Source organism: Lissotriton vulgaris, chromosome 8 (assembly GCF_964263255.1).
Source record: "Lissotriton vulgaris chromosome 8, aLisVul1.2, whole genome shotgun sequence".
In the NCBI taxonomy this organism is placed as follows: domain Eukaryota; kingdom Metazoa; phylum Chordata; class Amphibia; order Caudata; family Salamandridae; genus Lissotriton; species Lissotriton vulgaris.
The window spans coordinates 718636622-718662989 of record NC_141696.1 but is presented as its reverse complement, the minus strand read 5'-3'; the positions used below and the strand labels follow the sequence as shown (position 1 = coordinate 718662989).

The window sequence follows — 26368 nt, the reverse complement described above, 5'->3', positions numbered from 1 at the left end:
TGACCCTTCTGCTCCGATATGGCAAGCCAAAACACAGACATGACTCCGGCAACAATGGAAGAAACGATCCTAGCAATACGCTACCGGGACCGCATAACTAAAGTCAATGGATTAGCCCGGCTAAGAGATCTGAATATGACCTGGTTTCTTTCATTCAGACCTATATGGCAGAACTGCATCTTCCCTGTGCTTCGATGTATGCTATGCGGAGAAGAATGCGTGTTAGACACCTGTCTTACACTACAATCAGCAGTGCCAATGGATGTCGATACTTTGCTAAGTCCAGTAACTGCTCATGCATCGTCCCCAGCGGTTACCAATCCTGATGACGGCATTCGTTGAGACTTCTGCACTACGATTAGGTGGTGGCAGTGAAGCAAGAAATGAGAGCAACATCACCCAGGTACGACCTTCTGTGAGCATTGCTGATCCCGAAATCGATGATAGCAATCATTCTCACGACTGCCCAGTTACAGCATTTTCAACCATGGTCGAACTTTCACCTGAAGCTGTAGACTGTTTTTTTGCGCATCTATCTGAAGTCATGTTCTCCCCTGAACCAAGAGAATAACTTTTAAGCCAACCACCACACGGCGTTCCCATGAACTCTGAATTCGGCCTTCAGCTTTGAAAAACAAAAGCTACTGAAAACATTTGGAATTTTTTTTTCCCCTGAAAACGAAATTATTTTTTCCAAATTCCAAAATATTTACCTTTTTTTTTGGCACACGTACTCTGCTTACAGTAGAACTATTCATAAAGAACAGAGCTTCTATTTTTAGCAAATCTAGAGACAATATGTTACCGCAACCTCTAGCACTCTCACAAGCAATTTCATTTATATGTGATGAAATAGTCTCGACCTTCTTTTCTGTAATTAAGAGACATTTCATGTGTAATTTTCGCAAATCGTTCAGCTAAAGATATGCAATTTTTTTGAATGATTACACTGCTTAAAAACGTACAGTAGCTATAACGTTCCGTGTATTTCGCATACACCATTTCGAATGCAAAATGTATTGCTTAGTTTTTAGTAATTGATGGACATAAAACCATGGAGTGGGTGATGTGTTTTATCTAGGAACCCAATTCAATATTGTGACTTTATGCCCCTATACGGCTACAATCAATAATATCCCTATAATGGCATAATAATCCGATCCATAATTCAGTAAATCGTCCTTGCAGTCCAAGGCACGGCAAAAGCTACTTCCTTGGATTCCTAGAGAGCACACTGAGGTCCTTCGACACACCAAACCTCCAGCAACCTGGGAAAGCCCCGCTTGCTTTTGTTTTGATTTGTAATAGAACTCCTGCGAGCACTGTAAGAACGGCCAGTTCTTAGTGACATCTTTATTGACGTCTTATGTCCAAACCTTACGTCAAACTCGGTACCTTTCAGGTATAAATATACCAACGTTGCCCTAAGCAAACACACAATGGTGATTCTGGAGCAGAGCAGCTAATCTACTTTCCGAGAGCCCAGCAGAAGCGAGAAGCCCACGGACGCTGCCCCTCCTCTTTGACGCACTGAGAAATAAACTGTCTTTTCTCCTGCCGGGAAAATCCAGCTCCGGCGTTTCCAGCCTACCCTTGCGGGTGACTGGGATATCGAGTCCTGAGAGAGAGATACCAGACCTCCTACATTCTATTCCCAAGGTACAGTGCTGACTAAACCCTTGGAGAGAATTCTTGAACAGATACTTGGCAACAAACCTACTTAACTTAAACTGCTACTTACTTACTCCTTCCCACGTATTAGGCTTAGGTCAGGTACACCGGGGTAGGCGTAGTTTAGAAGCACCAGTTGAGCACGTTAGCCTATGTATATATGTACATATATTTTATCCATTTTAAAGTGTCTTATGGCTAAGAAACCATATCAATGCTTTTACAGTATTATTTCATAATACTCCTTTTACTGTACGTACTTTACTTTACAGTAAGTATTGCAATTGTGGCCATTCATTTCTCTTGCATGAGAAGGAAGACTGCTCAATAAATAATACCTTTTATTGAAAACGCCTGTCTCTCTATTCTCTGCACCCTGGTGAAATTAAATATGCACATCTGACTGAGTGAAATAGCTGTCTATTGTTTCACACGACTCTAGAGATTGACTCTTATTCTGAAGGAGCAAAGTTGTCATGTTTATGCGGTTGTCGGAAGCTGAATCCCTTCTTGTCTGAGCCAGGGAAGCTGATCACTTCCTATTCAGTCAAGAAAGTTTCCAGTGACCTCTGAGCTAGCTGGCGCAAACCTAAATTAAGTCTAACATAGTCAGTAGAGACCTAGAAGACCTCAGTCCTACGTCTACACTGCTGTTTATGTTATTCCAATGCGCAGGGCCTATAGGAAAAATAGGAACTACACTACAATGTACTGTACTAAAGCTTTTTACAAAAGTATTCTGTAATGCTGATCTTGTTTTTTTTGAACTCTCAATAAAAATCATTTGGGAAAAAAAAAGTCTACTTCTGTAAAACTGTTTCCAATTGTAAAGCTCTCTCAGCCATTTTGGAGATTGAGGTCGCATTATAGAAGAACACAAAATGAAAATAAAACAAATTTCAATTAATGGAACTTCTCTGTTCAGACCAGCGGGGCATCATGCACTTCCGCTAACTGAATCCTCTTCTGATCAAAACCCTTGATATAAAATACAATTTAATTTCTTACCATATTGGCTAGAAGTGTCTCTTTCAAAGACTGAACTCTTTTTTTTTATTTTTACATTAGAAATATGGAAACTGGGGCCCTTTTAGGGGAATTTCGTGTGAGAAAATTCTCCAAGTAAAAAAAGGAGCAGTACCTGTAACGCAGCTTAAGATATACCTAAACTACAAATATCCCAAAACATCTAACAAAATGAAAGGTATTTTCAGATACCCTTGTGTGAAGTCAGAAAATTGATTCTAGAATGCCGCAGGGTTGTATACAAATACTTGCGCTTCAATGTCCTTAAGACACAATTATGCCTAATGAAACACAAAGGTTATGGAAGTAAAATAGTTTTAGGATCACATTACATTTGTAAAGAGCTTATCTTCATAATGCGTAACTCTTGAGAAGATAGCATTCACAACAGCATTTGGGAGTCTAGGACTCAATTATTGCAGGAAGAGGGTATTGGCCAGGGTCGAACTGGGACACAAAAAAAAAGAAATCAGGCACCATAATCAAAGAGGCCCCTATGAGCGAATCAGATAGCTAAAGAAGTTGCCCACATGTGCAAATCAGGACAGTTTTGAGCTGAGATTAGACTCTGAAAACTTCCGTGCTTAGACATTTGCTCAAGTGTTTTATACAGCGCAGGCAAGACCCGAGGGTATTAGAGCGCTTTACATAAGTAAATGTTCAACAAATAACACGTATAATCGGAACAGCTGATCAAGACAAGTCCACGGATAAGTATTAAGGGGACAAATAATAATAATAATAATAATAGAGAAGGGGTACAAGGAGAGCTAAAAGCTGCAAACATGTCTTGAATGGTGATTGATATCCTGCTAGTTGAGATGTTGGTTGATAAGGAGATCCTTTAACTGTCTTTTGAAGCCCCAGAGGGAGGGGTTTGTCCTGATAAATACTGGAATGGAGTTCCAGATTTTTGGGGCATTGCTCGAGAAGGAGCATGCCTAGGTTTTTTGCTTGTAGGCTTTTTGGCTGAATGAGGAGGAGGATGTTTGAGCATCAGACATTTCTGGTCTGACGAGCCCTTTTGAGTTTTGAGGCGAGGTCATTTGTTTCCCAGTGTGAAGGGTTTTATGAGTGAGGACGGCAGTTCTGAAGCTGCAGCGAGCTTCAATTTGGATCCAGTTCAGTTCTTTCAGTGCAGGGGAGATGAGGTCATATTTTTTTATTCCTGTAACCTTGCTGGCTTCTGCATGAAGGCTGGTTGTAAGGAGTGCAAGGTGAGAATTTGCAGTGCCTGTAAGGGTTGTGTTCCCATAGTCTAATCTGGACAACACCATTGATTGCGTGGCAAATTTAAGATCATTCGGCAGGAAGAAGAGTTTGATTTTGTTCTTAAGATTAAGATTGTAGAAGGCACTCTTTACACTGTTGGAGAAATTACCTTGGGTTAGCTTGCAGTTAAGAGCGTCTATGGGGTCTAGCCATTCTTGAATCTGCGGGGAGGAGGGGAGCTGCTCTGTCTACGATATGAGAAGAATATCAGTCTTGGTTAAGTTTTAGGTGGTTGCAACCTAACCAGATTTGGACTTCTTTGAGGTAGGCATTCAGCAGGTGTACATCTTACAGTGAGATTTCCATGAAGAGCTGGGTGTCATCTGCATATAGATGGAATGGGATGTTCGCATGGTTGAGAATGACAGTGAGGGGCTCCCTGTAGATACTGAACAGTGTGGGCGAGAGGACAGAGCCTTGGGGTATGCCCTGGGTAATTGCTTTTGTCAGAGGTCAGGTTGTTTATTTTTATTTGATGAGTGCTTTTGTAGGAAAGATATGAACTAGCGTCTTCTCCCCCATTCTGGGAAATCTGATGGGTCCAGCCTTTCTACTTCTCTCCAACTGCTGTTTATTATGTATGGTGGCCTTCATTAGCGAGCAGCCCAATCCTTCGCTAATACTATCTGACTCCGCATAGTCAGAGTAACACCAACACCACCTCTTCTGCACAGGGAAGGAGAACTAGGTGCCTGGCTCCCATCTTCACTGCCATTGTACAATATGTGTCAGACACTCAGAACTGCAAGAAAGCTAGCTAATACACTATGGAGTCCAATTTCTCTGGTGTCTGTAGCTCAAAGTACCACCATCCCAGGTCCGATTAGCCAATGGTTATTTTGGATGAGGAGATTTTTCAAAGGCTTGCACCAGGAGTGAGAAGGAGTTGCTGGACTTGCCAGAACTCAAGTATCAACCCATATCTATTGTGCCACACAGACGCAAAAGCAGTAGCTCTAAACGAGGGTGATTTGTAGACCATCATTCGTCCAAATTCATAACTCTGATTTCATATCCACCATTCCTTGCGGTTAGCAACAGTCCTATTAACACAACTCTTAAAAGACATATTATGCAGTACTGAAATTGGAAAAAATGTAGATTTCACATTTGAGCAGCAAAATGTTCATTGGCTTGAGAAAAGTATAATTTGCTTTCATTATTTGGGGACAAATACTATTTCATCTAACATTTGACAATAAGTGCTGCACCAGTCAAACCTGACCAGAGACTGCTACCAATAATTTCATACCTGGTAAAGCTCTTCTAGATTGTATTTTATGGATGTGCTACTTTCTATCGCACTCACTGCCTCGTGAAGTTTCTGCCATGTATCCTGGGTGTAATTGTCAGGTAGCTTGGGTCGATCTGTTAAAAACAAAAAGAAAAAAAATAAATCCCTAAATTCGAATTACCCTATGACATGTAGAATTGTCTCGTATGTATACACAGCATGCAGATAAAATACTTAAAAGGGCAAACAGGATTATAAACATTCCACAAACAAGTAGGCGGGAACTTGATGGACTTACTGGATTCTGCCTCCCGGTGCACAAATGTATTCTATGAAAAGTTATCAGGGAGCCTGAGAAAATGTTTGTGGTGGTAGGATATGGTGTCTATGTCTACAAGACACTAACATAGAGTAAGGAAGCAGTGATTTTGTCTCCAATAACTGATGTGAATATATATTGTTCTAAAGGATGGTTACCCTCTCCCACTTCCAGTGACATGCTTCATCATCAAGTACCTCCTTGCTACTATCAATAATTTTGTAAATTAGTGAATTTCCGTTATGAGCACTTCCGGTGTGCAGGCCTTTTCTTTTCTTGTCATTTTAGTGAAAGAATAGTGCAATTTCACACTCCAGGGTATAGACAAACCATCAGTGAGTGTGAATTTAATTAAAGGAAAAACACCAGAATTGTAGTAACTCCCTTCTTGAGAAGAGATGAGAGGTTATCTAAAAATACAAATACCTGAGATAATGTATTACTTTAATGGTTTGTAGCTCTGTTTGGGCATAATTAAAACCAATTATACTAAGAGATATGTGGAACTAAGGCGGTCAGTAAGCAGACATGTTTCTGCCGTCATTAAAGCCTCACATAGGTCAAGACAGGGCTTAATTTTTAAAAGTTGTGCCAGTGCCCAAAGCTCTAATCTTAATAGCAGTGACTGCTGGCTTCTATGTCAGCACAATCTTCAATCCCCTCATGCCTCTTTACTCCACTACCAGACACTCTTTACCCCCTGTTATCTCACTCTTCCTCATTTATCTCTAAGTGACAGTTTTCAGTCTCTCTTCCTCCGTCTTCCCCTTTGCTTTTCGCTCTTTTGCCGCTGACACATGTCTGATATGGAAAAATAAGTACTGGTCCCTAAAAAGGAGTACTGGCAGTCCCCAGTGGCATCCACCAGCTTAAATTAAGCACTGGGTCAAAGGCATTTATTAGGACTGGTCCATGTAGAACTAACACCCTAACTAGCATCCTCAATCAAGGGGGTTTAAGGGAATGTAAAGAAAAAACAAAATCTTATATTTTGGGTGTTCATCTATTGGTGTAGACCACTAGTATTATATCTTTAGCAATGGCCACCTAGTATGACTGTACCAGTCTCTGCACAATATTTTCCTTCTTAGCAGCTAATCGCTCTCCCCAGGTCAGTCTGTTGAATGCTGAACGCCAGGATTAGCTGCCCCATACAGGTCTATCCCGAGAATCCCATTATCTGCAACGCGCTGCATGATCTACCCTCTCACCTATTCTAGTCCTCTCTCCTTTGAACTACTATAAAGCCGTCTCCTAAGTGCTTCCCTCAGCATTAATCAACAATATATAGAGACTACAAAATATGACTGTCAGGCGAGTGTGTAGCCTGAGCAGACAAGACTATTCTTCTTCTGCCCATTAATTACTGCACTGCTTCACTGTGCCTTATAACAACATTGTTCTGGTATTTCTACTTTGCTAGTTCCATACACCCTAGAAGGGCCTTGAGACGGGGGTCCCTTCTTTTTCCCAATACACTTCGTCTCGAGCAGGCATATTATGGTGGCTGACATTTCAGACTGTTGGGGTTTCAGCCCGGTATCGCCCCTGAAAACCTCTCCCTTTTGACAATTGCCTATTCTTTTTGCTGTTTGCACCTTTTAGTACTCCTAGTACCACAACACCCTCGGATGAATGTATGCGCTACAAGTAAATAAATTAATAAATAAGAACCATGCATTCCGTGCTTTAACTGGAAATAGGAAGGTTACCGACATGTAGCATGTACAGTTTGAGGATGCATAAAAAGGTATTAATTCTAGTTTTAGTTACTCGTGGTATCTGAGTCTATTGGTAGGTATTTAAAGCAAAATGACAAGAAGAATGGGGCAAAGAGTGATTCTGCCAAAACTTAATCTCCAGACTAAGGGCCTGGTTTTTTGGAGAACTGGGTACTCCGTCACAAACGTGACGGATAGTCTCTATGCCTTATTACAAGTTCAATAGGATATAATGGATTTGTAATTTGGCGGACGGAATATCACATTTGTGATGGAGTAACCCTGCCTGCAAAACTCGAAATCAGGCCCCAAGAATGATATTTTGTATTAAGAATTTTGTTACATTTCTACCGCAAATCATTTCTTTACAGTGTCAAAAATCTATTTTAGAAAGAGATTGATGCAAAATTAGACTGTGACATGAAGAAATTAGTTTGTCTCATGAATACATACTTTCATCACTGCAACTCCTCACAATAATGATAGTAGCAGTACTAGGAGTGGCAGTTTCACAGAAGAGGTAGTTGGTTGCTATTTTGTCAGCGCTGTTGCCTTTCCTCTCTGTACTATCAGGTAACAGAAGCACATCGGAGTAGAATAAAAAAAACAGAGGAAAAATTAGGACAGTTCAATTATCGGGGGGAGGGAGTTTAGTGAATGTGCCATTTATATGATTGAATGTCCCGATTATGACCGTTGCCCATCACCATCTCGGTATATTCTGATCTAATATAGTGATGTGTAGGCCTGCATAGTATGAAGAAGCTACTAAGTAGGGCTCAATTATGCCTGTTCCGTTTCCGACTTTATCTTGCTTAATTACAGGGCTTGCCTATTGGCTTTGGCATACTCTTACGCTGTCTTGCATACTAACTTTGCTCATTTACGGGAATAGTGGCCTATGCTTAAGCGACACCATTTTCTGAGCTGTTGCCATCTTCTGAGCCTTTCTAGGTGAGAAGCCATGTTATGCTTTTCACTTGTTTTCTGCACTTCGTATGCTGGTAGAAACCGGTTCTTGTCAGAGGAATGTGCTCACTCTGCCCCGGAGTCATAACAGACGCTTGGCCAGCTGAAGCTGTGGCCTTGGTATGGAGTGGTACAGAATCTGAAGGGAAAAGGGGGCGCGGCTCACAGGAGCCTCGTCTTACGTCTCCACTGGTATTAAAGGGGGTGTCTGCGTTCCAACATGTAGTTCATCACAGTGCAGACATGCAGCTGTGACGGTGGAGCAGATAATCCTGATTCGGCTGCAGAAACGGACTCCCCTCTGGCGAAGTGGAAGAGGGATGTGTAGATACTTGGTGAGGTGTTCCACTAATTCATATAAGTTCTATATATGTTTTACTGATTGCATTTAGCAATTGCTTAGGTGCTAATGTGAAGGCCTATCATGACAGTCTGGGGTGCTTTGTTACAGACCCCCGGGTAACACAATATCTACTCTACCTGAACTGATCGATCTCATCTATGATCTCTCTAACTCTCACACTAGGTTATTAATCTTGGGAGATTTTAACCTGTGGCCGAATGGTCCTCTACATACTGCCTATAATGACCTTTGCCAGGCCTGCAGCAATATTCAGCTGCAACAGCTGGTACTCTCTAACACTCATCTGAGGGGCCACATTCTGGACTTAGTCTTTGCGGATACCATGCAGGTGTCGGTGAAGAACATAATCCCCCAGTGTTGGACGGACCATGCACTGGTCTCTTTCTCTCTCTACCTTTCGGCGGACTCCTCAAATGTTGCAGGGCCAAAGCCTTCCAAAGTGGGCAGACCAAGGTCTAAACTTCTAAAAACCCCGGCTCTGCCTATTCTACTCTCTGGCGAGTACGTGCTGGGGGCTAATGAGGAAGAAAGCTATGCCAGTCTGTGTCCGCAAATCTCGAACTCTTTGGACAAGGTGGCTCCATTCCGGAGGTCAAGGGATAGACAGAGACAAGCCAAGCCTGGGTATTCCAGCGATCTCCGGCAGTTGAAGCAGCGATGCAAGCGGGCTGAAAGGGCCTGGAGGAAGCATTACTTAGACCCGGCAAAAACCATCTTTAAGCTCGCCTTAATGGAATACAAAGCACAGATTAAGTGTGCGAAGGCTATCTATCTTGAGGAAACACTGAATCAAGCGACTAATAAGTCACAGACTTTGTTCAGGATTGTTAGTGACCTCTCCCGGCCTGCATGCGCCACAAATAACCTCCCGGCCTCTCAGGCTCTATGCGACTCTCTGGCAGTCACTTTTGAAGACAAGATAGCTACCATCCTGAGCGGTCTTACCATGTCTGACTCTCAGCCGTTGGTGCCCCTGGCTTTTCCATCTATTCAGGGTGACCCGGAAGATCTATCTGACCGACCTCGGCTGAGCTGCTTCTCTGTCCCGAATTTCGATGATTTTTGTAGATTGGCACAGACTGTGTCCTCGGGCTCCCCTATGGACCCCCTCCCTCATAAGTTCTGGAAACTTTTCCACAGGGAACTCTTTCGCCCACTGTATTCCATCTGTCTCAAGTCCTTCGAAACCGCTATGGTGCCCGATTGCTGGAAGCTAGCAGTGGTGTCCCCCCTTTTGAAGAAGCCCACACTAGACACCACCTGCTCGGCGAATTACAGGCCTCTTTCACTGCTCCCTTTTCCGGTTAAAATCATAGAGAAGTTGGTTACCCAGTCTCTGTCCAGTTACCTGGAAGATAACATCTGTCTGGATGTGGCCCAGTTCGGTTTCCGGCCAGCGCATGGCACGGAGTCGGCACTGGTGGTCGTGTTGGACAAACTTCGTTCGCGAGTCGACACTGGTCGAGCAGCCTTTCTTGTGCTGCTCGACATGTCGGCCGCGTTCGACACGGTCAGCCACTCGATCCTCATCAGGAGACTGGAGGAGGCTGGGGTAACGGGGCTGGCACAGGACTGGCTAGTCTCGTACCTTCACAATAGGCAGCAGGTGGTGGCATTGCCACCTTTTAGATCAGGTTTGCGGAAGGTAGGGCAGGGGGTGCCCCAGGGCTCAGCTATCAGCCCAATACTTTTCAACCTGTATCTCCGCCCCCTAATTCAACTGATAAGCTCTTTTGGTATCTCGGTATTTAATTATGCCGACGATACTCAATTTTTTCTCTGGAAGGTAAAGACGTCGTTTCCTTAGAGACCTTCCACCGCTGTATGACAGCTACAGCTGACTGGTTGTGTTCCAACTCACTCCAGTTTAACAGGTCTAAAACGGAGGTGCTGTACTGTTCCAACGATCGTGTCCCACGTTCCCTGCCAGAGGATTTCTGGCCCTCTTCCTTCTCGGGGGCAGTGACGGCAGCAGAATCTGTCCGCAATTTGGGGGTTATGTTTGGCCCAAATTTACAACTGGACGCCTTTGCCAATAAGACCATTGCCACTTGTATGTTGTTGCTTCGTATGTTACGTAAAGTCCTTCCTATGCTCCCAGCACAGGCCAGACCTGAAGTTGTGCGGGGGATTATTTTAAGCAGGTTGGACTATTGAAACGCACTGCTTCTGGGTGCACCTAAAACCTTGGTTGGTAAGCTCCAACGGATACAAAACATGGCAGCCAAGTTGGCTCTCTCTCGTCCGCGCACTGCCTCCTCCACTTCAGCGCTGCTTGATCTCCATTGGCTGTCTGTCCAGCAACGGATTCTTTTTAAGGCATCTTGTTTGGTTTTTAAAGCTTTGCATGGACAGGGACCTGTTCTGCTGCAGAATCTGTTTTCCTGGTATACTGCTCCTCGAACCTTGCGCTCTTCTTCTGCATGCCTGGTAACGGTTCCCAGGTTTCAGAGGTCAAGAATGGGAGGTCGCTCTTTCAGCTTTTCCGCTGCTAGTCTCTGAAACTCTCTTCCACTTCCATTGAGGAGCCAAAGCGAACTTCCATCCTTTAAGAGAAATCTGAAAACGTACTTACTTCCAAGAGTAGTGTGATCTCTGTGAGTGTGTGCAAGTTATGTACTGTCAAAGCGTCAGGATACCCTTTGGGTGATAGTGTCGCGCTATATAAAACTGCAATACATACAATACATACATACATACACCTATATAGATCTTTATCCTATCATTGTGTATTAAAAGAAACCCCAGAGTGTATGATTATTTGTCTGTATTCCTTGTGGAGGGAGATCGGGCTCCTTTTTGACCAAATGCTTACGGAAGGATGGGTAAGTTCCCTTCCAATGGGTAATTGTTGATACGGAAGGTTGTCAGGCTCCCAGCAAGGAGCGAAATTATAATTCTTCCACCGCCCAGCCTTGTTAGGAGAGGCATGCGTTGGATATATGTAGTCCTACCTGGGTGAGTATTCTGTACTTGGAGAGGAGCGGGAAATAGCCTTCCTTACAGCGCCTGTCACCAGTAGGTATGTTGTGATGTTTTGGAATATGTGGTGATACATTGTGGTGCTTTGTGATATTTTGTTGTTGTTTTTGTGTGCGAGCCTCTCAGCAAAGGCTACTTTTAGTATTGGTGTTCCTTTCTTGGGCAAGTATTGTGGAGTGTTGTATCCTTTTGGGTCCCAAGAGGGGATAAGCTTGCATGTCCTGATTATTGGCAGAATTTTCAGGCCATTACAGGGGGTTACTGGACAGGCTATGGTCAAGACTTACATAGTTTGTCAAGCACAGACTGCAGAAATACATCGAAAATGTGAGCGTGCAGGTGCTGGGAACATTACATGTTTGTAATTGTGTGGTTTGAAAAGAGAAGGGCATTGGTTGACCCTCGTGCACTCTCCCAAAGGACATCACCGGTGCATGGCCACTAGAAGAGTGCGACCAATTGGGGCTATTTGGAATTGCCAGGGCTGGTTTCTGTTCAGAGTCGGCCGTATGCTGACCGATACACAGTAAATTACATCTTGGGTGGCTCACTGGAGTATTTTAGTCTCAAAGTCATTCTATGGAAGTGATACTCAAAGTACGGACCAGGGGACACATGCGACCCCTTCCTCAACAGTAACACTGCGATGCTTCTTACTCGACTCAGCACTAACATCAAAGAGATGTTAAGTAAACAAGCAAGAATTTATTTAAAACGTAATTGAAGTTAAAGAAAGGAAGCAACTAGGGTGTCTTGTAGCTTAACTTTAGGATCACTTTGATTTTTAAAGCTATCTTGTAGCAAAAGTTGAAAAATATGAGGAATTCTCTTCAAAATTCAAAAAGTGTATTTAATGAACATGCAGAACCGTTTCACCTTATTACATCAGATTATATCAGCGGATTGAGAATTATTATTTAAAGGTTACAGTTTTTTAACATGAATTTAGAAACATACATTTTAACACTTCCCCCAAAACCCTGACAACAATGCCAATAGTGAACCAAGAGCCACGTCAGTTGTTATTGCAATCTTTGTGCGGGCGTGGGTTTCTATTATACATGAACAACATTATAGTTTATTAATTCAAACACCGGAGAAGGTTTTGTGAAGCGCAAATCCTGAAGTTAAGTATTCTGATGTCTTCTTATATTTGATAATGAAGTAAAAGGAGAAAAAGTGACAGAAAACAATTGCCTAGGATCACACAATTTGGCTAAGTGGAGGAAGCTGTGATTAATTCCATGTTTTCTGGTTTCACACTGTGCAATTAAGCGACAAGATGTATATATATATTGCTTCCTCTACACTCAATCCCCTCCACCAAACCCCCGCACGCCACTTTTGTTGGCATTAATGAGGCCCTTGGTCACATCACCAGCCAACATTTTTGGCTCCCTGGGAAAATCTTTGTAAATGCCAATGTTCTATAGGTTGCTACTTTGGGTCTATCTTTCTGCCTCTACTGGAATGCACGCACGACAATGTTATGGCTGAAAAGTGCATTTAATCATCACATTTGTCACATTCAAATCTGTATCTCATACATGTAATCACTATACAAAGCAATCAATTTTGTTTACATCGCAGACGGTTCTTTTTAATATTGCTTGTGTGACAATATGACGATAACATATGGTCCCACACGGCTCTGAATAAATAATCTAGAGCAACAGATCGACGCAACATGCCATCTGTGCAAGTCTGGCTTGGTGACACCAGGCTGCTACTTGAAGACTATAAGAATATGGCGCGCATCTCATCGTCCCCGCTGCCTCTTCCCATACTGTCTCCAAGTCGGGCACCTGATACCTAGTTCCTCGTCCACACCCCCAACTCTCATTTCCCCGTTGTTCCGCTCCTTTAGCATGCTGAGCACAGGCAGACAGTTCCCTGCCGCCTACCCTCATCCTGTTGCCAGCCTGCTGAGGGGTCTCAAGTGTGCCAGCTGGCCCCCACACACTGCTGACAAACATTGCAAAACCAATGAAACTGGCATGTAAATCAAAAAACGATCTCGACCTATTGGCTGTGCTGTACTGGTTTTCTGAAGTATGAGAAGGATCACCGACAATATAAAAACATTTGTGTTCTCCCAATGAGATGAGAAAAGGGGAATTATTAGTATGTTATTCTGTGATATATATATATATATATATATATATATACAATTAGCTAGAGATCAAGAAACTGACAAAAACACTTTCAAATCTTTCTTTATCTCTTCTTGCAGCTTATATAGTGACACGGAGGGTGTATACATTTCTTTGACCTGATCGGCTGACCCACTCAAAGCAACAGTAAAATTTGGACAAACCTTACTAGTGATTGACTGGCAAGAGAGCAATCTGAAGACTGACCATGCTGGGAAGAAACTTTGAGCCGCCCACCGAGATTCATAAAGCACCACAGGCTCTCTGCTCAAGAATAGTCGTATATACATCCAAGACCAATAATAAAATCCAAGTCTTGTGGGGCAAAACCTATGGGAAAGCTACCCATTCTTGCCTTGACCAGGTTATACAGTCTTGGTAAATTCCTGATTATTATATCTATAGTTGTTCGGTCTTGTAGTGCAGTTTCACTGTCGCATTTGTGTTTCTCGGATGATAATTTTGGTCACCATGAAGAGCCAGCTTTTCTTTCGTTTTTTTGTCTCTGCTTTCCCCATGTACGACTTTGAAAGTCCTGTTTGAATGTACATAAGGGTCTTGCCCAGATTTAATCAATAATGATGTAGAGTGATGGAGGCCAATATGCACCTGAGGAGCTCAAACTGGGTTTGCCGCTGGCGTCCGAAGCTGGATGCAGACATGCCAGGTCTCGACCTCTGCTTTTTTTGTGTGTGGGATTGGTGTCCTGTTAGGTGGACGTGCATTGGAAGTTATGTGGTGCCCCGATAACCTTGTGTACATGGCTTGAGAAGAACTGCAGTGTGAGCATTGTATTTGTTTTGGCTAGGGCTATTGGCCATGCAGTTAACTGCAGATTCCATTGGCTCAGGAGGGAAGGAGAAGATGGCAACAGCAATTCTTACATCCACAGCACATGTGTCCTAGAGATTGCTTTCGCAGGTTGAATTGAAACATTGGATCAAGGGAAAATTTGAGGGAATCCCAGTGGTTCTCTTTTGTTTGGGGTGATTGTGCAACCCTAAAAGGGTGGTCGTAGGCATTGCCATTATGTTTTGGATGTGACAGAGGAAGGAGCAGTCTTCTCACAGTCCCAAGCTGGAAAAGTCCCAAGTTCCCATTTCCATATGAGGTTCAGAGCTTGACGTAAGCCAGGTGGTGTTCAGTGCACGCATTGCAATTTTCTTCAGGGTGGCTCGGTGAGCCATTTGAGGAATTCTAAGTGTTCTTCAGATCACCCCCAGGCTCCAGGTTTCTTCAAGCAATGATGCTCTTCTCGGTCTCAGCAGCCAGGTAAGGATGCTATTTGCTGCTACACCCCCTCTCAAACTTCTACCACATTTAGGAAACACTTACAAATGTGCATCTTTTCTTTCTAACCTCCACTTTTCTGTTTTTCATTTTTAGGTATCAAAATGAAAAAAAGACGATACTGGCTAAGTTAACTGGAGTAAAGAGTACTAATTGGACTGAAATGAGTGTGAATGGTAGGGGTGCGATCCAAAGTGCCTAATGTGTCTAAAGTGAGGACAGAGCAGGGTTACTCGTGAGATTGAGACTTCAGAGATTACTAGCAACATACCTGCATGCAGAGTAGCTGTATTCAGAACAGTTTGCATCCAGTGCATTACAAAATAGAGTTGAAATCACATTGCAAGGCAGTAAGTCTGGGCATGTTAACTAGTTGTATACGCTGTACTTCCGGAATGAGGCATAGTATGCGCTACTATAACTGGACTTAGCTAAGTGCTGCTGCAATGATGGAATATTTTGAGACAAAGCTGATTGCGATATGTTTAGGACGGCAAGTGGACTGGAAGGGCCACTGCTGCCTGGACACAGTACATTGTGGTGATTTATTAACTTTGGCAAAAAAATATAACTTCTGCAACATGTTATCAGCTCGTCATGCCACGCTTTATCTTTAAGCATTTCTTGTGTCCTGCACTGGCGCGGCTCTCATCCACATCTATTTATTAAGTTTGGCCAATCATGGATAGCCAATCATAATTACAGTTCACATATGGAGCACTTGCACTTTAGCACCGATTAGCAGTGGTAAAGTGCCCAGAGTTCTAAAACCAGCAAAAACAAAATGCTGCACGCGCTCAAAAACAGATTAGAAGCAAAAAAGACAGGGGGAAAACATGCCAAAAGTGCCAGCTCTAACAAGTATCTTTTAGAGAGCGGCATCTCCGCACATACAAAGACTTATCAGTGTGTAAGTGTAAGTTTACCATTGTGAATAGGGCCCTGGATAAAAATCACATCCTGGGAAGTTAGTATGTACTAGGTGTCATAAAAACTACCCGGTTACTGCAATACTCGTGTTGAACATCTCAGGAGAATTATACTGGTAATGTTAAAATACTAACTAAAAACAGTAAGCTGCTCTAAATATCAATATCAATTTTCAAGATTGACAGGAACCAACTAGAATGTTCTAAAGAACAATCTCATAAAGTTCTAGAAATAGATAAAGCAACAACTGGATGTACTAGGCAACACTTGCAACTAGTTAATAGGAGTTTTGTCACAGATATGAACTTTGGGAGCTTCTGCTTTGATGTCAGTTGAAAAATAAAACTCATTGTTAGCTTTACCAAATATTACAAATGTAGCCAACTGCCTCGAGCTCAATTTTTATGTTCGAGCTTTCGTTTTCATACATCTATGTGCATCTTCACGATGGGTGTGCCAGTATAAAAAATAGCCATATTAAGAAATGTCTGTACTGGGAGAAAAAATGTGGCAAATCCATTTGACCGTTTATGTTTTTCTATTATACAAAATGGTGCAAAAAGATTTTGCCCCAGTTTAAATTAAAGAAATATGTTTGCACTGTGGCTAAAAGGGAGGAGGCAAATTGTGAAAGCATACGCTCCATGGGGGGGATTGCTTATAATTGATTTCCAATGAGTAATACAAAATTTAGCAAAAAAAATCCAGTTAATCCTTTTAAAAGAAATGTATCTAATTCTTTTGCACTATTTTTTGCTGCTTATGTATTAAGTAATAATGCAAGTTGTAACACATTGATTTACCTCAAACGTGGATTCGCATTTGAAAAGCAGAGAAAATGTACCTCTCACACCAAAACCTAGTCCTCTTTGGGGGCTTTTGTGTGGGGTGGGTGGTACGACCTTGTTTGCAGAGGAGGGCTGCTCTCTCCTGTCCACTCGTCATGCCTCCAAAAAATATTTGGCATGAACAACAGGGCACTGACAGAACGTGTCTGTGAGCTGATGTCACAGCACTGCATGTATAGTTACTCTTCCCACAGCAGCAGCCTGGTCTTTTCGTGAAGAATGAGTGTGGTATGTTTAATTTCTGCCCTGGTGCAAGCTCGTTTCCTCCATTTACTATTACACAGGCAGCACAAATAGTTTAAAAAAAAACACAAAAAAACAGAGACCACTTATTTTACAACCGTGCATATTTTGTGTCCTGCTACTGCATATAGACTATGTATCATAGCATCCAGTACTTATTAGTAAGTCACTGAGACTGCACGGACCAACATGCCCACCCACACTACAGCATGGCAGACATAATACAGTGTAGGGCAAATGGGCATGCAAAAACAGTGTGACAGACTTCTTGTCTAGTAATTGTATCAGGTGTGGAATCTGTGATCTCAGAGCTGCAGGTTTAAGCCAGAGAATTACAAGGTGCCGTGCATGATTCATAGGCACAAACAATGAGAACTTGTTTTGCCCGCGGAATGGTTATTCATTTAGCGATTTCAAGTCTCAAGCTGTCATGCATCAAAAAAAGTGTGTTTTTTTAATGACGGCACTGTATGTCCTGCGGGAAAGTTCATTTAATTTATTTTAAATAATGTGCAAGTGCGTGGTTCGGAAAGCTATGTCAATCAGTGCTACATGTGCTGTTGCATTATTAGCAAGAAATTGTCAGTGACTTGAAGCCCGCGTGATTCTGCTGGCCGTTAGTTCAACCTACGTGTTTCACTCGTGTATGAAGTACAACAGTTTTACTGTACCCGAATAGTTTGCCCGGAGTTGGAGAGGACCGGCTCCCGGCGAGCTTATAGTAAAGGTCCCGCCTCGGAACTCCCAATCACCCTCGTCCTCCCCGCAGGGGGCAGTCGCCCAAATCCGAGACCCCTGAGCCCAGATAAAGAGAGGAGGATGGAGGCTGAAGCCGCTGCTTCCAGCCACACCGACACCTGGGATCCTCTAAGCGGAGGCTCCATCCAGCCCCATCTGCAGTCTGAGGAGCAGCAGGGCAGCGCCGACAAGCGACGGGCGTCTGGCAGACGATGCTGTCCGTATCCTGTAGCGACCCACTTCTTCTCACCGGGGCAGCTGGTCCGGGGGTGCCATCCCAGAATGGAGGCCTTGGCTGTCACTCTCAGACAGTGGGCCTCGGCATGCTGCAGCTTCCTTCCCGGCCCGGGGTCCTCCTGCTCCTCTCACCTTGGGAATTCGGTTTCAACTCTACTGCGGAAACACAAATGGCAAATGCAACTCCATGCGCTGTCTAACTTGAGATAACAAGGCAGCAAGCAGCGCAACAAAAGAAAGAACACACGCCCGTGTACCCTGACCAGTCAGTCCGACAGCTCCCCATATCTGGGAGAGAGTAAGAGAGAGAGAGAGAGAAAGATAGAGAGAGGCAGAGGGCAGTGTCATGGACTGCGGGAAGGGGGGGGGGAGACATGGGAAGAAAATAGTGCTGAAAGTAAAGGGGCCAGTAGCCATGGCAGGATACAAATGACATATTTATGTATAAGGGTGCACAAGTGTTGTATTCTCATGTAATCACTAATTGAAAAAGGGGTGCTGCAACATGCAAGAGCTGTCAACTCTTGTGACTAATAGAACCAGGTTATAACAAGCAACAAGGCCTGACTCAGTTGCGCACACTTCACCTGGTATACTAACACCAATGTGTAAACCAATACTTTTCAGTATATCTCAATATTTATTTGTGTCATTTCACAAAATATACTCTTTTTTAAACTTTGTATCCAACTCAAAAACAATTATATAATGTTATGTTTTTGCATTCTCAATGCATAACAGAATTGTTCATATAAACATAGTTAATTCACAATTCTATATACAAAAACTAAATAAACATGCATTTTCACAATCTCATTTCTTGTTCAATGTTGGCGCCCAAGGCATTTCGGAACTGTATGTAGTTCCTTCTTCAGGGGATAGTCTGTAAATGAAACCTATAATAAATGCGGTCAACGACCATGGTGGGCTCAGTAGACACTTCTCATATCCATATGTTAATGCCACTATGAAATGAATATCAAGGGCCAGCGTTAATACCCACTACGTATTGCCTTGTCAGAATACCTCAAATAAAATGTATTCCGGATCACGCTGTAACGCTCCCGCTTACCTCCTGCATTTCAGCTTATGGAGTTATGTAACAAGAGACTGAGGTAAAAGGTTTTTGAATTCTAGACATTGTAGTCCAGATCATTGATATTCCGAACAGTTGTGGAGTAGTATTTAAATACTTGGTGTCTTAGGTTGGTTACAGTTTGTTGTACAGGCACACTGGATGTTGAAGTCTGCTTTATTCAGAGGAAGGTAAGGTAATCTACAACATATACACACACATTGGGTCTCTGCGTGGTAATGAACTCACATGGTAACACACTCACAATATGGTAAACATTGGCCTTAACATATGGATATGTGAATTGTCTACTGAGTCCACCACGGTCGTTGACAGCATTTATTATATGTTTCATTTAGTCTAGCCCCTGAAGAAGGAACTACATTCAGTTCCGAAATGGATTGGGCGCCAACATTGAACAAGAAATGAGATTTTGAAAATGCATATTCATTTCGTTTTTGTACATAGAATTGTGAATTAACAAGGTTTATATGAACAATTCTGTTATGCATTGGTAATGCAAAAACATAACATTGTATAATTGTTTTTGAGTTGGATACAAAGTTAAAAAAAAAAGTATATTTTGTGAAATGACACAAATAATATTTGAGATATACTGAAAAGTATTGGTTTACACATTGGTGTTAGTACTAAATGTTTGTAATGTATGATCAATGTGCAGTGGACCATTGATGAGGGCAACGTTACTTCTTACGAGTTCTTCTGTACACGATAGGGATAATTCCAGGCAGTGCAGCTTTGAATCCTCTGACTGCATCCAATGTGTTTAGCAATTTGGATGCAGGCATAGGGAGACCAGCATGCTACAATCTTTCAGGTCCCTTGGACCAGATTTCATTGGGGCAGATTGGGTCAGCCATTCTGAGCTACACGTCTCCAGCATCTTAGGACTTATAGACCATTCCTACAGCACAAGACAGACGAGCTCAAATCATAGATGGAACTACAAACATTGAGGGGTGTGTACCTGCCACATCAATAGCCATTAACTAGAACAATGAATGCTAGCACAAGGGGATGAAGGGCCTTGATGAGCTCCATGCAGATTTAGGAACTAGTCACAATTTTTGAATTGGGGAAAGGGGGTGGTAGCAGCAAGATCTCAGTGAACGTCCAAAATGTCAGATGGTATCTTCGAGTGGAACATGGCCAATGGGTTATATCCCTATCAGGTGTCTATATCCAGAGAAGTTAGAATACAGTATCAAATGGAGGAGTATTCCTACTTCAAACATTCTGTCTTACTATTGGCTGCTTTTTTTTAAAGTAACTTTTTTGCATTTATATCACACCGACATCCAGGATAAGCAAATATCCTGTATCATAATCATAAGTCTCCCCCTCCCCCCCCCCAGCCTCCCCTTTGTAATCCCTGAAGAAGTAAATAACGCAAGTTCATAATGAGAAGAGCCCATCAGCAAATTCAGAGAACTGGCATTGAAAAGGAATATGCTACTTACCAGTATGCATCTGTTCTTGGCATAGAGGGCTGCAGAGTGGTACATTATGAATAGATCGCCATCTGGTGTTGGGCTCGGATGATTGCACTTTGTTTTTCTCTTGGAGAGTCTTTTGTATCTTGGTGACTCCTCCCTTAGTTGGTAGTGCGCATGGGCATCGGCTCCATCCTTAGATTGTTTTGCCATAGTAGGGTTAGATGGAGTAGTATAGTAGAATACAGATAAGAGTGCCCATGTAAGTGTATCTAAATAAGATAGTGTTGGAACAGACACAGGTTTCCGGGGAGGCTGGGAGGGCATGTACCACTCTGCAGCCCTCTATGCCAAGAACAGATGCATACTGGTAAGTAGCATATTCCGTTCGAGGCATATGGGCTGCAGATGGTACATTATGAATAGACTATACAGCAGTTCTCTCCCTAGCGGTGGTCGCCCGTGTCTGTTGCAACTGTCTGAAACAATGTTTTTAATACTGCTTGTCCCACTCTAGCTTGTTGTGTTGTGTGCACATCTACACAATAGTGTTTTGTGAAAGTGTGCGGTGTAACCCAGGTAGCCGCTTTGCATATGTCATCTAGTGGAATGTTTCCCAGAAATGCCATAGATGCTCCTAGTTTACGTGTAGAGTGAGCTCTAGGAGGAACAGTTAATGTTCTCTTTGCTTTTAAGTAGCATATTTGAATGCATTTTACAATCCATCTGGCAATGCCCGCTTTGGAGATGGGATTGCCTTTATGTGTGGGAGAAAACGCAACAAATAGCTGTTTTGTCTTTCTGAAAGTTTGTGTTCTCTCTAAATAGTACAATATGGCCCTCCTAACATCCAGTGTATGTAGGGCTCTTTCCGCTACTGTTTGTGGTTTTGGAAAGAAAACCGGTAATTCCACTGACTGATTGATGTGGAATGCTGAAATAACCTTTGGTAAGAATTTTGGGTTTGTTCTAAGAACCACTTTATTTTGGTGTAGTTGCATAAATGGTTCTTGAATCGTAAAAGCCTGCAGTTCACTTACTCTTCTAAGTGACGTGATAGCTATGAGGAAGGCCACCTTCCATGTGAGGAATTGTATTTCACACCTATGCATAGGTTCAAAGGGTGGCCCCATTAGTCTGGTAAGCACTATGTTGAGATTCCAGACTGGGGAAGGTGGTCTTCTTGGTGGGATGACTCTTTTGAGTCCTTCCATGAAAGCTTTAATTGCTGGTACTTTAAACAATGACAGGTGTTGTCTGTTTTGTAGGTACGCCGCTATGGCTGCTAGATGAACCCTAATAGATGTATATGCTAGATTACATTGTTGTAAGTGTAATAAATAGCAAATGATTTGTTTAGTGGATGCGTCCAGAGGGTTGATGTGCTTACTGTTACAGTGTATAGCAAACCTCTTCCATTTTGCTGCATAGCATGCTCTGGTGGTAGGACGTCTTGCCTGTTTAATGATTTCCATGCATTCTGGTGGTAAATCTAAATACCCAAACTCTATGACCTCAGGAGCCAGATCGCTAGGTTCAGTTGTTTGGGATCTGGGTGCATTATTTCTCCATGGTTCTGTGTAAGATGCATGGGTAATAACCTTAGCTTTTGATGTGGTACTTGTGAGAGTTGTAGCAGCGTGGTGAACCACGGCTGTCTTGCCCACGTGGGTGCCACTAGTATCATTGTCATTGAGTGTTGCTGCAGTTTCCTCACCAGTAATGGAATTAGTGGTAGAGGAGGGAACGCGTAAGCAAATTTGTTGGACCAATTTATCCACAGTGCATTGCCCTGGGACCTTTGGTGTGGGTACCTGGATGCGAATTGTTTGCATTTTGCGTTCTGATGATTTGCAAACAGATCTATCTCTGGTTGCCCCCATTTTTGGAAGAATGGCTGTAGTATTTGGTCGTGCAGTTCCCATTCGTGAACTTGTTCTGACTGTCTGCTTAGTATGTCTGCTATTTGATTTTGAATTCCTGGTAGGTGTTCCGCTAACAGGTAGATTTTTTGAGGAATGGCCCATCTCCATATGTCCTGTGCTAGTTTGGACAGTTGGAGAGAGTGTGTCCCCCCCTGTTTTTGAATATAATACATTGCAGTCATGTTGTCTGTTCTGATCAGGACTGCCTTGTTTGTTATTTGCATTTGGAAAGCTTTTAGTGCTAGAAATATTGCTAACAGTTCTAGGTAGTTGATGTGCAGCTTCTTTTGCTGCGCACTCCACTTCCCCTGTACTGTGTATTTGTCCATATGCGCTCCCCATCCGGAGAGCGATGCGTCCGCTGTTATTATTACTTGTGGAACTGGCTCTAGGAACGACCGTCCTTTGGAAATGTTTTCTGTGTTCCACCACTTCAGAGAGCGATACGTCCGGTCGTTTACCAACACCAGATCTGTAATCTGACCTTGAGCCTGATTCCACTGTGTCGCTAGACACTCTTGTAGTGGGCGCATTTGTAGTCTGGCATGTGGTATTAGCAGTATGCAAGAGGACATCATGCCTAATAGTTGCATAAACACTCGTGCTGGTAGTGAGTGTTGTGGTTGAAATTTTTGTATTAACCCGACCATTGTCTGTACTCTGATTGGGTTGGGGTATGCTATTGCCTTTTCTGTGTCTACTGTAGCCCCCAGGTATTGCTGGATCTGGTTTGGTTGCAGGTGTGATTTTTTGTAGTTCACCGTAAACCCTAGGTGGTGCAGCAGTTGAATTGTCTTCTGTGTGTTGTGAAGACATTCTTCCTTGGATTTGGCCTTTATTAGCCAATCGTCCAAGTATGGGAAGACATGTATTTGTTGTCTTCTAGGGTGTGCTGCCACCACAGCTAGGCATTTTGTGAAAACTCTCGGTGCTGTTGTGACACCGAACGGAAGGACCTTGAACTGGTAGTGTTGTCCTTCTAACACAAACCTTAGAAAGTCCCCTTTCTTCAGTAAAGGGAGTACTTGTTGGAGCGTGACCATGTGGAAGTGCTCCGAATTTATGTAAGCATTGAGAGGTCTGAGGTCTAATATTGGTCGTAGGGACCCGTCCTTTTTGGGGATCAGGAAGTATAGAGAGTATACTCCTGTTCCTTGTTGATCCTTTGGGACCTTCTCTATTGCATGCTTTTGTAGAAGTGCTAGCACTTCTTCTCTTAACAATGTCAGATGATCCTGACTCATTGGGCGCTGTTTGGGGGGGATGTTTGGTGGGGTAGCTGTGAGTTCTAGGCAATAACCATGTTGGATAATTTGTCTCACCCACTTGTCTGACGTGATGTCTTCCCAGACAGGTAGGAACTATGATAGACGTCCCCCGACCGGTGTTATGTGGTCTGGGGGGAGATCTATGAAGTCACTGTTTTGGTGTTGAGGCGTTGCGGTTGTTATTATTTCCGCGGCCTCTACCCTTATTGTTGTTACCTCTGTAATTACCTCTTGAATTACCTCTGGGTGATGTTGGTGTGAAAGATGTGGATTGCTGATTTGTTCCTGTGTTTTTTGAGCCCCCTCTATAGGTGGATCTACGAAAGGAACCTCTGTGCGTTGGCTGTTGCAATGCTCCCATTGACTTAGCCGTTTCTGTATCCTTTTTCATCTTTTCTAATGTCTCGTCTGTACTTGAACCGAACAATGTCTTCTGATCAAATGGTCTGTTCAGTAGGGCTGTTTGAACTTCTTGTTTGAATCCTGAGATTCTGAGCCATGCGTGCCTTCTTAGCATGACACTAGTGTTAATAGACCTTGCTGCAGTGTCTGCTGCGTCTAACGCACACTTAATGGAAGTATTAGTTATTATTTTACCTTCCTGAATTAATTGGTCTGCCTTCTTCTGATGTTCTTTTGGAAGATGTGTGAGAAGTTTTTCTAACTCATCGTAATGTGCCCTGTCGTAACGTGCGAGTAGAGCTTGTGTATTAGCTATACGCCAGCTATTTGCTGCCTGTGATGCTACTCTCTTGCCTGATGCATCTATTAACTTCGACTCTTTATCTGGTGGAGGAGCCTCTCCTGTAGATAATGAGTTTGCTCTCTTACGAGCGTTTGAGACCACCAGCGAGTCTAGAGGTACATGCCCTCTAATAAATATTGGGTCCTTTGGAGCCGCTTTATATTTTTTATCGATTCTTGGGTTTAACACCCTGGCTCTCACTGGGTTTTCGAATATTTCTTCTGTGTGAGTGAGAAGACCCTTTAGCATAGGAAGAGTACCTGATGTTCTCTGTGCACTAGGTAGAGTCTCTAACAAGAAATCCTCTATCTGAGGTTCTGTGTGCATATCTAGTTTGTGATATTTTGCTGCCCTATTAATGAGCTGCACAAAACCTGTGTTATCATCAGGTGGTGAAGGCTTTGAGGGGTATAGCTCTGGGTCGTTGTCCTCATCTGACCCTACATCGTAATTTTCCCATGGATCTTCCTCATCCTGGATAGATTCGTCATCCCCTTGAGGTTCTCCCTCCCCTATATCACTGTCTACATCTGACTGAGGTGTAGCTGGTCTTGGTGTGGAGGGTGTAGGAATATGTGGCCTATTGTGAGGAATAGGAGAAGAGGGTGTGTCTCTAGGACGAGGAGAAGCAGGAGGAGTTATGTTCGTCCCCATTGTTCTCTTTTTTGGAGGAAGAGGTTTATCTTCTGACTGTTCACTCTTTCTCTTCTTCGTGACCACTTTCCCAGTTTGTGGGTCAATAAACAAGATCTTTTGCTTGGGATCTGTTTGTTGCTCTTGAATCGGTACCGAGGGTCCTGGTTCCGAGAGCTGTTTTTGTTTTCGATCCTCAGATCTTTCTGTTTTCGACACCGAATGTCTGCCCGATTCCGACTTTTTGGGTATCGAGTGTCTTTTGGGCGATACATCATATTTCTTTTTCGACATGGAATGTTTCGATACCGAGCTCTCCTTTGTATGCCGCCTCGGTGTCGAAGTCGATGACGCCCTTTTATCGGATCCGACGTGGTGGGATTCCGAGTGTTTCGGTTTCAGTTTCGGTTTCGTTGCCGGGCCCGAAGGCGGGGCGTCGGAAACTTTTTTCAGCGATTTGACCGGGCCCGAGGGCGGGGTCGTTACCGCACGGGGTCGGTTTTTCGGTAAGGGGACGTCGTCACTCACGGTTTGTTGCTCGAAGAGTTCTTCAACCTCCGACTGGTCCCCTTCCGACCCCGACTGGTCCTCTTCTTCCTCGATTTGTTCGTCTCCGAACAGCTCCGGGATCGCCTCCGCCTGCATTCTGGAAGCCTCGTGTCTTCGAGCTCGACGATTTCTGATCGTTAGCTTGGAGGAGAATGCTGCGCAGGCTTCGCAGTCCCTGGATTCGTGTTCAGGCGATAAACAGAGGTTGCACACCTCGTGTAGGTCCTTGTGTGGGAACTTAGCACCACACGATGGACATTTTTTGAATGGAGTCCTTTCCATGGACTCCGGGCTTGACTGCGCCGAGAAAGGTCTCCTGTTCCTCGACGTAGATCCAAGTTTTTCTCTTCTATTTTGAATTTGTAACGCGTCGGAATGGAAAAGAACGCGTTCGCTAACAATACCGTCGAATTGGAAAGGGAATACGCGCCGAAAAATCACTTTCTTCAGAAGTTGATCTGGAGCGTCTCGATCTTCATCCGAACCCGATGGCGGAAAAAAACAATCTAAGGATGGAGCCGATGCCCATGCGCACTACCAACTAAGGGAGGAGTCACCAAGATACAAAAGACTCTCCAAGAGAAAAACAAAGTGCAATCATCCGAGCCCAACACCAGATGGCGATCTATTCATAATGTACCATCTGCAGCCCATATGCCTCGAACAAAACATATTTCGGCTCGTTGAATCACTCCATAATTGTCTCCTACTTTTTTCACTCT

The 26368-nt window shown here is 43.4% G+C and overlaps 1 protein-coding gene across 1 annotated transcript in view; it reads right to left on the bottom strand.

Moving 5' to 3' along the window:
• Positions 1–26368, bottom strand: part of LOC147697921 (cullin-4A) — a 625511-nt gene that overhangs the window by 542077 nt on the left and 57066 nt on the right. The window contains exon 2 of the mRNA XM_086934608.1: positions 5222–5337. Coding sequence (XP_086790734.1) covers positions 5222–5337 — 116 coding nt within the window. The remainder of the gene's footprint in view (positions 1–5221; positions 5338–26368) is intronic.